This window comes from Bipolaris victoriae, assembly GCF_000527765.1.
Source record: "Bipolaris victoriae FI3 unplaced genomic scaffold scaffold_32, whole genome shotgun sequence".
Taxonomy (NCBI): Eukaryota; Fungi; Ascomycota; class Dothideomycetes; order Pleosporales; family Pleosporaceae; genus Bipolaris; species Bipolaris victoriae.
Window position 1 is genome coordinate 88,168 of NW_014575360.1, and position 12,325 is coordinate 100,492.

The 12,325-nt window shown below is 50.0% G+C and overlaps 2 protein-coding genes across 2 annotated transcripts; both read left to right on the forward strand.

The window, feature by feature from the left end:
- Positions 1 to 89: 89 nt before the first annotated feature.
- Positions 90 to 3,468, forward strand: COCVIDRAFT_36808 (hypothetical protein; the record flags this gene model as incomplete). Its single annotated transcript, XM_014702249.1, has 10 exons — positions 90 to 492; positions 542 to 876; positions 927 to 1,457; positions 1,515 to 1,592; positions 1,683 to 1,896; positions 1,966 to 2,359; positions 2,408 to 2,940; positions 2,988 to 3,102; positions 3,151 to 3,189; positions 3,240 to 3,468. The coding sequence occupies 10 exons, from the start codon at positions 90 to 92 to the stop codon at positions 3,466 to 3,468; spliced, it is 2,871 nt and encodes a 956-aa protein (XP_014557735.1).
- A 3,289-nt stretch (positions 3,469 to 6,757) lies between these two features.
- Positions 6,758 to 8,242, forward strand: COCVIDRAFT_25674 (hypothetical protein; the record flags this gene model as incomplete). The annotated part of the gene is made up of 3 exons (XM_014702213.1): positions 6,758 to 6,868; positions 6,919 to 6,998; positions 7,048 to 8,242. The coding sequence occupies 3 exons, from the start codon at positions 6,758 to 6,760 to the stop codon at positions 8,240 to 8,242; spliced, it is 1,386 nt and encodes a 461-aa protein (XP_014557699.1).
- Positions 8,243 to 12,325: the final 4,083 nt, after the last annotated feature.

The following is a 12,325-nucleotide window of genomic DNA, read 5'->3' on the forward strand; positions in this document are numbered from 1 at the left end:
TCCTCTTCGCATGTCAGTCTACCCACCGTCTCTCACCTCTGACAACTCACAACACACAACTGTTATTAATTCTACAGCTATACACAGTCATGCCACGCCGGCCTCCCTTCAAGCTTCCCTATCGGCACACAGGCGGTCGTAGTAGCACTTCCTCGAACAGCAATTCTCGTGAGAACACTCGTGGTACATCCGGCTCTACCGCCACATCATGGCGCTCTTCCGTGCGGGCGGCTCCAACTGCGCGGTCTGGGACAAGTAGACCCCACGTCCAGATCCATAGAGGGCCGTTCCTGGACGACACGTCGTCCCTTGACGCGCCTTCTGAAGCCAGTCATCATGTCGACGAGAACGATGACATGCTGAATGAAATCGTCATGGCTGTCGACTTGAATACTCGCGGAACAGTGGGTTGCTGTTACTATATTGCTTCTGAAGAAAGACTTTACTTCATGGAGGATATACAGTATGGCCATGTTGATGTTGTCGACTCTTGTAGGTGCTTTGTAAACTGACATGCCTCAGTCTTGCTTACTGTGTCAAGTGAGGATATACGTCAATCCTACAGTCATCCTGGTCTCCACCAAGATCGATGACAGAGTGATTGACTGTCTTGACCCTGACGCCAAGAGTGGCGACAATGACCAATTCCGCCTTCCATTTCTGCTTGAAGTCAGACCACCGAGCGAGTTCAACTACAATTCTGCAAAGAACAAGCTTGCAAGTCTTCATTTGGGAAAAGACGATGGTACCCACATCGAATTCAACGTTCCCGGAGAGCTTGCCACTGTAGGCCATCCGGGAAAAGACCAATCAGCAGGTCAGCAGGGGCAACTTCTCCGACTTGCAGGGTGGATTGATCTTGAGAGCCACTCAACGGTACTTACTGGCTTGTTGCACAACCCCGTAGTATTTACTGAATCGAACAGGTCGGATGCGCTGGAGCACTGATCTCATATCTACAACGTCGACGAGCAGCAGCGTACCTCCCAGGTGATCGTTCCGCAGATCTCATGTTCCGCATCTCGAAACTAGAAATGTGCAGTCTTCGCGAGACCATGTTCATCAACACCGATACTCTTCATTCCTTGCAGATCATGGGCGCTGAATCACATCCGCACTCACATAACAAAGGTCCGACCAAGGCCAGCTCAGGCGAAAAAGAAGGTCTCTCTATATATGGCCTATATCATCATCTAGCACGAACACAGCAAGGGAGGTTCCTCTTAAGACAGCAATTTCTACGCCCAAGCCTAAATTTGGACGTCATCAATGAGAGACTGGATACCGTCAGTATCTTCACTCGTCCTGACAACGAGCCAGCCCTACAAGCGCTTGTCAAAAACCTGAAGAACCTGGGCAATATGCGCGTCATGATGGTCAATCTTAGAAAAGGAGCAAACAGCTCGACAAGAGAGACTGGAGGATTTGCCAAGAGTATCTGGACATCTATCCGAGCCGTATGTACAAAACATTCATCATGTCAGTGCCTTTCTTTAATGAATTGATTGTAGCAGTTTGCTTTCCATGCCCTGAAGATCAAAGACGCACTCCAGGATGTTATCGGCGGAGAACACATAGTCATCAGAAATAAGGTAAGCACTCACAAGAGATAACTAGATGTGACTACCCTTCTACTCTATATCAATGGGGTTTGACTATAGCCTCTTTACTGATTGCTACAGGTCTTTGAAAAGCTCGAAGGTTACCACTTGGCTCAGATCGGGCGAAAGATCAGTGAAACTATTGACTTAGCTGGCTCCGCAGAAGAAGGTCGCACTGTCATCATGCCTGGTATTGACGAAGAGTTAGACCAGATGAAGTTGACCCTGGATAGTCTTGATTACCTTCTCAATCAAGTTGCGAGAAAATTATCCGAGAAGATGCCTTCTGGTCTGCGTAGGTGATACCTTTTACTTGGAAGAGGCTCTCCAAGTCGACGCAGCAAAGAGTTACTAATTTAGTCAGGTGCTACTCTGAATGTAATCTATTTCCCTCAGATAGGTTTTCTCTGTACAACACCAATCGATCCAGACACGGGCGGTGCGGTTTACGATGGCAGTCTCGACCATCCTTGGGAGAGAATGTTTGCAACGGAAGAGCAGATTTACTTTAAGAACAGCGAAACGAGAGAAATGGATGAACACTTTGGCGACGTTTATGGCATCATTGCAGATCGAGAAATTGAGATCAGCCATGAACTAGCCCAGTATTTGCTCCAGTACGAAGAGCTCTTGACTGCCTGTTCTGATGTTTGCGGGGAGCTTGACAGTTTACTGGCCTTAGCTCAGGCTGCCAAGATCTATAAGCTTTGCCGTCCCGAGATTACAAACGAAAATACTATACGCATCAAGGGAGGACGGTGAGTTAAGATACATGGGATGAGTCGTTTTGTTACTGATATCACCAGTCATATGCTCCAAGAGCTTTTGGTACCTTCCTTCGTCGCGAATGATACTGCAATGAAAGGAGGCGAGGGCGACGGAGAAATCGCAAGTGAGCAACATGACGACCGTCTGTTTACCAGTCCAAAAATCCGCCAAGCGCATACCTCCGAAAACAATGCGAGTATGCTCATCTTAACTGGTCCCAACTACTCAGGAAAGAGCGTTTATCTCAAGCAGGTTGCTTTGATTGTCTATATGGCGCACGTTGGGGGCTTTGTGCCGGCAGACAGTGCACGGATCGGGCTGACGGACAAGATCCTCTCCCGAGTTACTACGCGCGAGACGGTGTCTCATTACCAAAGCTCTTTTATGCTTGAGTTGCAGCAAATCTCGCTTGCTCTAAGTCTAGTCACGCGCCGAAGCCTCCTACTTATAGACGAGTTCGGCAAGGGCACTGCATCAAGCGACGGAGCCGGCTTAGCTTGCGCAGTTATGGAATACTTGTTGAACTTGGGCAGCGAAAGGCCGAAGGTCATTGGAGCCACGCACTTTCATGGTATTGTAGTAGTACAATCTGGTTACGAAACTTTCTGACGCGTCTAGAAATCTTTGAGATGGACCTACTTAAACCTCGACCTACACTTGGATTCGGATACATGGAAGTGCGCGTGGATACTGAAGCGAAGAAAATTCATGGTCAAATCACCTACCTATACAAGTAATACGTGTTCATGCATGCCGCTTGCTAGGTACTAACTATATCTAGTTTCCGAGAAGGTCGGAGCACCTCGAGTTTCGGCACATGGTGGGCTCGTGCAGTGCTTTGTAGCAGGTTAATACTAATGCCGACATTAGTTGTGCTGCCATGAATGGCGTTCCATCTGAGATCGTACAGCGTGCCGAAAACCTTATACTTCTTGCAGCACGGGGGGAAGATCTTGTCTCAGCATGCTGTCAAGTACCAGAGGACGAGATAGCCGAGCTTGAGGAGGCAGTAAGTGTTTTCTTGGATTGGGTGGAATCATCTAAATCCAGTTTAGGAGCATGTCGCACGGGAATTTCTCAAAGCGGATGTTTACCGTGATCCGATGTCCGTACTGTCCGACATACTAACAGTCTCCACAACATCATAATACCTACTCACGCGGAAAGAATATATGATGTGAGTTGTAGGGGTTGGAAAGGGCCGAACAGATGGAAAGGAACGGGATAGGGCCGAGGCGTAAATTTTGAGACGCGGATACGCCCGGTAACATGTACACATATATCTAAAGTCGATGAATGCATTCTGCAGGCTGCAAGCAGGCTGCTCGCATCGATCCTCGCGTCGGGTTGATTTACCTAACATGCAGGTCACTAGCCCCTGCACCCCAGAGAATATCTAGGAGTATTCTAGCCATGGCTCTGGTATATCTTCTATGCGCGCTACCCATGGCATTTTTGCTTTTGCCGTTTCAGTTGCTGGAAAGGGCGCTAACCAGGCCACATGGAGCTTTGGCGGGCGAACTAAGGCTTATCCGGTTTCGAATGTTACAATTGAGTTCGATTAATAACTCAACGAGAGGTATTTACCCAATCAGGAGGATTTCCGACGAGTTTGATCGGTAAAGAAAAAGTTGTTTGGTGGGGACAATGATGGCTGAAGATATATTTCTCTTACAATTAGAGTTTTGACAGATCACGTGGCGCAACTGGACAGCGCCGGTAAAGGCGGTGGGAGTTCCTGAGTTGCATTTGGATATCGGGCCTGGAATTAAATTATTCCTGGCGGCTATGTCTTTTAGGGAAGGCGGTGTGAATGCTACAGGAGAAATACTACAGAAATTTCAACCACAACTGAAGCTAAACAACACCCCCGGTTGTAATTGAATTCGCTAGCAAAGATTTCCGTATTAGGATATAAATCTCTGGTTGATTCACCTAGAAATTAATGGCGATCAGTAAAGCTAAGTATGTCGCTAAATTAAACAGAGGTTCACGTGAAATTTTAACCCAGGATATCCAGTTTATCGCGCTTATAGTGTCCAACAGCGTTAATGATCCCAGCCTATTGCCACGATCGGTATGATAGCAAAACATAGGGAGACACGAAATAAGAACCAGCAACTTAGACTGTAGTAGATATCAACAGAAACTCTATTTACACGCATCTAATCTACCACCCCTACCCTGCCCTATCCCTACTAATCAACTCGCCTAATAGGCGCTAAAAAAGAAATTTCTGGCTCTGTACACAGTAGGTGAAACGGAACTGGCAATGCAAAAGTAAACACGCCATGAGCGGATAGCCTCAAATAACGTTCCGGATCTTATTCCGATCCCGCGTTGATTTATAAGGCCTGGTGTGCCGTCTGTTTGACTGCATGGAATATTGTGTGATATGGGGGTATCATGCGCCGAGGCGCAGTTGTGATTATGTAGATCATTCTTCACTTGCCTTGTTAGAATGCTTGTTGCATTCGGGGATGCAGCAGATGAGGATATGAAGCCTGGGACCTGGAGTTGGGGTACTTGTACCTTGTACCAGATACGACGTTTACGCAGGTCTGTTCAAGTAGGATCAACCATTCGCTCGCGTTGAATGCTATCTTTGGCCCCAATATTGCAAAGGCTCCCTGTCCTTGACTTTTCTGTACTCGGCGTGTTCCTGAATCGTTCGGCACTGAATCAATGGGTTCGAGTCGAGTCGAGTCGTGATCCTGGGAGCCTGAGGGGCGGGAAGGAGACAAATGTAACGTCGCGCTAGCGGCCAAATGTTAGCGCAGCCAACGGGAACGGGCGGCTGCCTGCGCCCATGCCGTTCCTCCACTCAATCCACCACCACGTCCCCATGTGCTGCGTAGTGCCCGCTTGCTCTTTTGCGCAGAGCAGGTGGTGACGATGTCGACTTTGGCAGCTCTCGTACTGCCAAACTACGTCTTCTGCAAGGCGAGTGGCTATTGACAGTACTACTCGAGCCCTACACTAGGGCTTCTCCATCGTAGTCTCTGCATTACCGCCACGAGGCTGCACACATCTACCGCGCGTCACCACCCACATCGCAGCCAGAACGGAGCTTTGTTGGCAAGGGCCTCATCGTACTTGCATACGTATCATAGGGACGACCAGGCCCAGTCTGTCGCAAGGCCAACACTGCTCGAGACGACGAACTGGCTCTGTGGGCACCGCGTAGTCATCATTCGCACGATCGGCCCGCTTCAGCAAAATCCTGACTTTGCCTGTTGCCAGATCCCTGCGCAGTGGGACCCCGCGAATTGCACAGTCTTGGTTAGTGTGCGACAAGCAGCACTCATGAAGCCATTCATCTGACCGGTTCCCTGGATCCTAATGTGTAGGATCCTGACTAGCCCTTCCACGGGCAGACCCTCCGTCCCACGCAACCTGTCCTACTTGCCTTCAGCCCTGGGAACTACCAGACGTTGCCTGACATGTCCTCGTGTAGCCTGCACACCGAATATCTTACCAAATGCCTGTCAAGTCAGAGGCCCAAGGCTCAGCTGCTTCTGCCGTCATGATTGGCATGCGCTATTCTTTCTGTGTAGCGGATTAAACAAGCTAAGTCAGCACTAGAACCCCCACGCGCCCATTGAGCAATGGTATCAAGAGCGACTGAATGCGGCACGCAGCAGTGGTGGCTGGATTCAAATGTTTGGCGCCGTGCTGCGAAGCCAATACTACGATGGAACGCCGCACCAGCATATCTAAGCGGCGACCCACTCGGTGTAACCCTCGTGGAAGCAATCTATCCATACCGTCCGGATAAGTCTTCCCCCTCCGCCGCAGCACCAGGCTGCCGAGCCTCAGTGCAAGGTATTTCTGGCTTGCTGTGTGCCGTCGCTCAAACACATGGCCGATGCTGTGAGATATTCACAAAACTACCCCCAGAGCCGCACATGCGAGGGTACATCGAGGCCATGTCACGTTCCGGTGTGCGCGGCATTTTTCCGTCCTCATCACTAGTGATACTAATGCGTTCGTATGGATTTGCATACTCTTCGAGTTGTACTAGACTTGATAGAGGCAAGGAACTTGCCATGTAAGCCTTCAGCCCCATCCAAGCACGTCCGACATCGATGGCTGCACCAATCCCTGTCCCTGTACTCCTAAGCATCAGCTTGACGCTACTCGACCGCCCCCCAGTGATTGTCGCATGTACGCCTCCTGCACGCTGGATCCAGCTATGATCCAGCTATGATCCTTGCCGTATCCATCCTAGTCAAGACGCGCATTCTCCGTCGCCAGCTATGGTTCTATATAAAAACACATGCCACTTAAAAGCTCGGTGTAGTCATCCTTCAGTCACACTGCTGTCGATACATATGCTCCAGGTCCCAGTTCAGGCATACTCTCCTCATCAACTACCACTACACGAAATGGAGGATACCATATTCAGCCAAGAGACTGCTTCAGCAGCTAGTGCCTCGAAAGCACTCCAAAAGCCTCGGAAGATGAGAGCTTCATGTGACGCATGCTCTCGTGCTAAAGTACGCCTACCCATTCACACACTAGTTGTCAACCCGTTAACCAGCAGCAGGTCAAGTGTGACAAAGTAAGACCAACTTGCCAGCGATGTGGTACCATTAATGTTTGCTGCAACTACTCCCCATCTATGAGGTATATATCATCTATACATCTGACATGAGCATGCACTCATCACGCGCAGATTGGGCAAACCACGCAAGAACCGGAATTTGGACGGGACGATCAAACGTGAAGTATCACCCGCTGGCTCATACCGGCCCACAGGGGCTCAGTTCGATCTAATTCCACGCACTACTTCTCATACATCTGAGAGTTCACCCGAGCCAATAGACCCTTTCTACGTTGGCCCCAGCACGCCGGAGTTCCACTATCAAGATGCTTTTGTCGCAAACAACTTCGGTGATAGCCTATCGCCAGCATGCTCTGAAGGAGGTACCATGTCTTTTGTCAGCGCGTGGGCCAACGATGATCACATGATGTTTGGAAGTCAGACGGATATGTTCATTCCAATGCCCCAGTATCTTCCCCAACAACACACTCCTGTACATGGACACGTACGGTCTATCAGTACACCTAGCCAGCCTGACCTATTTACACCACTGGAATCGCAGCATCCTTCACCGCACACTAACCACCAGATGCTGAGTGCGCAGCATAACATATTCACATCACAAGAGACAGCCATTGACTCACCTTCACCAACACTATCCGCAGCACTATCAACACCTCCAGCATGGGGAAACTTTGCAACCCACGACTGCACAATGTCCGCCTTTCAAACACTGAACAATTTATACGTACCACTCGAGTCCCAAACCTCTGCCAGCGACTTCACCAGCGCGGTGGGTGGTTCTCCGACACTCGAGTCCATCCTCGCCACCAATAAGGCCGCCGTGGATAGTCTGTATTCGTTACTAGAGTGTGACTGCACATCGAATCCTCACTTTGCATCGACGATCAATCTTGCAACCATGAAAATCCTCTCATGGTTCCAAGCCATTGCACGAGTGCATGACCACCAGCGCGGCCTCCTATACGTCTCACTCGAAACTCAGCTCGAACTCTGCACGCAACCCCACACTTTGGACTCGGAAGCCGAGTGTGCTCAGCGCACCAGCCTTGTTCTTGCCGAGCTGTGCAGGATCGAAAAGCTCATTGATAAGTTTGCAGAGCGCTACTGCCGACGCACCAGCACCCCGGGTGACCTGGCCGAGCCGGATATCAACAGTGGTGTGTATCTCTCCATGGAGGCTTCGCTCCGGACCCGGGTTAGAGACACGTTCAGGATCACCATGGCTGTTGCGCCCGAGAGTGTCAAGCGTCGCATGGCTTCTTCGCGGACGACGCAGAACAGGATGCGTGTCAACACTATGTGATATGTGTCTGAGATTCGGACATTCTTATGCAGTGAGCTTTGAAAGGGGTTTTTTTCTTCTCTTTTTCTCTTTAGGCGTCACCTACTTGGCTAACGAACAAACGCATGTACGCGCAACGTTTTCAAGACGGCAAAAAATTAGCGCGTTTCTTTGTTTCTCTCTCTCTCTCTCTCTCTTTCATTTCTCAATCTTAGATGCCGTTTTTTTTCTTGTTTGTCTCCACGCAGAGAGACTAGATAATGGGTGGTTATACGTTTAACCCCCCCGCGCAACGGTTTCATCAACCACACATATACATTATTCCCATAGAAAGCTCGGCTTACTATATCAAATGAACTCGCTATATTCCACCAGCTTGTGCGCTACATAGTCTGCATAGCAGTGTCTTTTCTCCTACCTTATTCCTCTGCAAAACTACACACAACATACAATATATCCCATATCTGACGCCGCGGAGAAAAAAGAACTAACCCACCGACCGCATCTACTTTACACATGTTCGCTATGATTTTCCCATTCGGGTCTATCTCCGACTTTCCCACTACCTTTCCTCCCCTTCTCTTCCCGTTCCCCCCCACCACCACCCCACCCCACTTGCCCCATGCACACTCATCTAGACCCTTACGCAATTCATCCTTTTCTCTTCTCTCCAGCGATTAACCGATCAAAGAAAAAAAAAATTGTAACTAGTCCTGAAAAGAGTAAAACAGATATCTCAATCTCACCCTTTCAAACTTTTTGAGTTTGCCTGTTGATATCCCAAACCCCGGTCATTCTCGCTTTTAGGTCCCCCTTTTTTTTCCCTTACTTTCTTGGACTCCACACTTACCGTTAACCGGGCACGGTTTTTTGCGTGATTGAAGAGAGGAAGCGGGAAAAAAAAGGGGTCCAGGCTAGATTGTATTGCGTATACTAATTCACTGTATGGAAAAGTGACGGATTGGGGAAGATAGGGGCAAAAAAGAAGGGTATGGGGCTCCACTGTTTTATTTTTTTGCGGGGAGGGGTCTTTTTACTAGTATTCGTTCACTGGCTTAGTACTTGGTCGGGGGGNGGGGGGGGGGGGACATGTCGAGGGGATTAGGACCCTGTTTTTTTCTTTCTATCTCCTTCAAGCGGGAATGGTTAGATTTAGGAAATGTACGTATGCAAACGATTATTATTACTGTACATGATTATTATTTTGTTTCTCCTAGGAAGGAAAAAGGAGGATTGGGGGAGTAAAATGGGGCCGCCCCACTGAGATTCAGGCGTCCGACTATTTTTTTTGATGTGTATGCAAATTAACGAACACGTAGCCATGGGTTGAAACAGTGGTCGTAGGACTTGATTGTGGGTTTTACCCAGCAGTTTGGGTCTGGTTGGGTTGCCTCGGCAGATGGGGCGATTTGATTGACGAGGTTTGTGAAGAGCTCATTTTGTTTGGGGGGCCTGGCGCTTGGGGTGATCTGTGAAGACGGGTTGCATATTTGCGCGCTTGGCCGAGATTGCTGCCGCTGTTGTTGCTATTGCTGTTGCTGCTACTGTCGGCAGCAGTGATGGCGATGCAGCTCGGCTAAGCGGCAGGGTACCAATGTAGCCAGTATGAGTCGACTTTGCAGCAACCGACGTCGTCTCGATCCGTTGTTTTTTCAAGTCATCATGGTGAGACTGTTATGCCCTGTAATCCGCTTGCAGGTCTCGTCCATGCACTCACCCACCCACTCACTTGTTTCCCATACTCCTCCGTTCACTTAGTCATGGTGGGAGAGTTCTCTCTACGCCCCTCCCGCCAACTGCCTTGACCAAGCTTTGGCAGTACGGGCGGGTGGCTCCGCGCCACATGCACATCCTAAACATAGGCGGCCCTAAGACGAACAGCTCTTAGAGATGGTGCAAGGGTAAGCGTTCCCTGGGCCAGTGGAAGCGTAGGCTGCTTCCTGTGGCCTTCCAGAGTGGGACTGGACAAAAGGGTGGCTGAGACCTGCATGGGGCATGTGCTGAGGCGAGTAAGCCACATAGTTGAGCCCTCATGTTGCAATGGGGCGCCGTATCATGCCAGGGAGGAGAAAGTAAGCTGCAAAGGAGGGTGAGGGTTGGCTTGCGGCGCCCTGTGTCGTGTGCTGCGGATGGCGGCGGGCAGCGGGCAGTTCACGCGCGACAACGCCTCTACTACGGCCCGCCTCGCGGATCTCCACTACGGCCCGGCTCTGTTTCCTTTTCCACCACCCGCCTGTCAAAACAACGTCTGCCAAACATGCTGCCAACCACCTGCAAACAACTGCACTCTGTACACATCCCTCACCCTGCCTCGCCGACCTGAACCTGTCCACTGGCTCCCTCTGCCCTACGATCGCCGATCTACTGCTACACAGACTGACGCAATCGTCATCGTATCCTGTCGTCTTGGATTCCTTAGCATCACCTCAGCCCCCACGCCCTATAGACTGAGACCACCCCGCCGCCGGGATCGGGCAGCTGGCACCGCTTGTCTTGCCGCCTGTCTCGATTCTCAAGCGGGACGCAGGCTGCCTGACAGAGCAGATGCTAGGCTCTGCACTGTCTGGGTCGGCGGGGCAAGGCGTCCCAGTTACGTAGCCATTGGCCAAAGTAGATTAGATGGACGCATCAACCTTGTATCATGGCTCAGAGGACAAGATAATGCATGTTTACTGCCCATCGGAGACGAGGCGTGTCTGGTAATACAGCAACAATGCGCCAGGCCTGAACAGGGCCATTGTGCGGATACGGCATAGCTATGTATGATACGAGCCGCCCTATGAGCTGGAATCCCAGTCCCATGGGTCCACAGCCCAGTCTAGCGAAGAAAAGAATCGGTCCCTGAATAACTGTGCCTCTAGGTTACATTCCGCAAATGCTATCTGTTCCCTTGAGTACGTTCATTTGGTCCAACAAGCCGCTCTCATGTGCTCCACATAGCCGCCTTGTCTGACACGGTCCCCTTGGGGCGCCTCATCTCCCGTCAAGGTTACCCTATTAGGCCAAATCCTACCGTGTGCTATGATGTGACTCAAGGGTCCTTGTGCTGTACGCCAAGTGGCTGTTTGTGCACACGTAATGTGAATCCTATGAAGACGTTAATCTGGGGAGAAACGACTTGGTGGGGAAACCGTCTGCCAGGAAAAAGGTCCAACGTGCAGAACGATTGGCGGTTTGCTAATGCTGGTTCAAACCACCTGTTGATGCTGCTGCGAGTAGCGAGGTGGTTTTCATGCACACTGTAATCCATTGCACCCTCATAGCCAATTGGAGATTCGCTCCTTCGTACCGAGGCCTCTGATAAACACCACACAGAAGAGAGGATTGTCATGGACGATACAAACTGCTGGACTGAGATAAGCAGTTAAGCGAAGAGGTGATGGGCAGTGGAGCTCATCTCAACCGTCGCTTCCAGAGGACGCATCCGAAAGAAGAAGTAACAATGTCAACCTCAACACCCTTGCAGAAAAGCCAAGACGAATCACTTCCTTTCTCTGATTAACCGTCTTTCCCTCCTCAACTCTCCCCGCATACTCATCTCACCCATACACCGCTATCTGCGTAAGCCAGAAGGAGTCAACAAACGCAGTCTCAAACGCAAACATGCCACACCTGCCGAACTCCATACATCCTATATGCATAATGTGCTAGCTCAGGACCGATGAACAGCGTGTCGGTATCCCGCTTTCTCACGGGAAGAAAAGAAGAATAAAGTAAGGGTGGGCGGAACACGTGGGAATACCTGGGAATACTTGCAGCTTACACCGATGACCACCCATGCAAACAATTCGTCATCAGCCTTATTTGTTCAAGGCATGTTGCAGACCCCAGCTTAGAGATCCTTAAAGCGGTCAAAAACACTCGGTCGTACAAGAGAAGGATCACATCTTATCGCATAAAAGGACCGTTGGCTTCCTTCTTGCGGACACACTTGCATTAACGCGTGTGGGGGTCATTAAGCGGAAAAGTACTCCACACCAAACACTGATCATCTTTACACTCAAGGTACATTTCCTGTTTCGTATGATTCAAAGTGGTGCTGAATTGATGTTCACTAATCCAACACTCAAGACTATCCTGCTTACTACTATCCGATATTCGTCC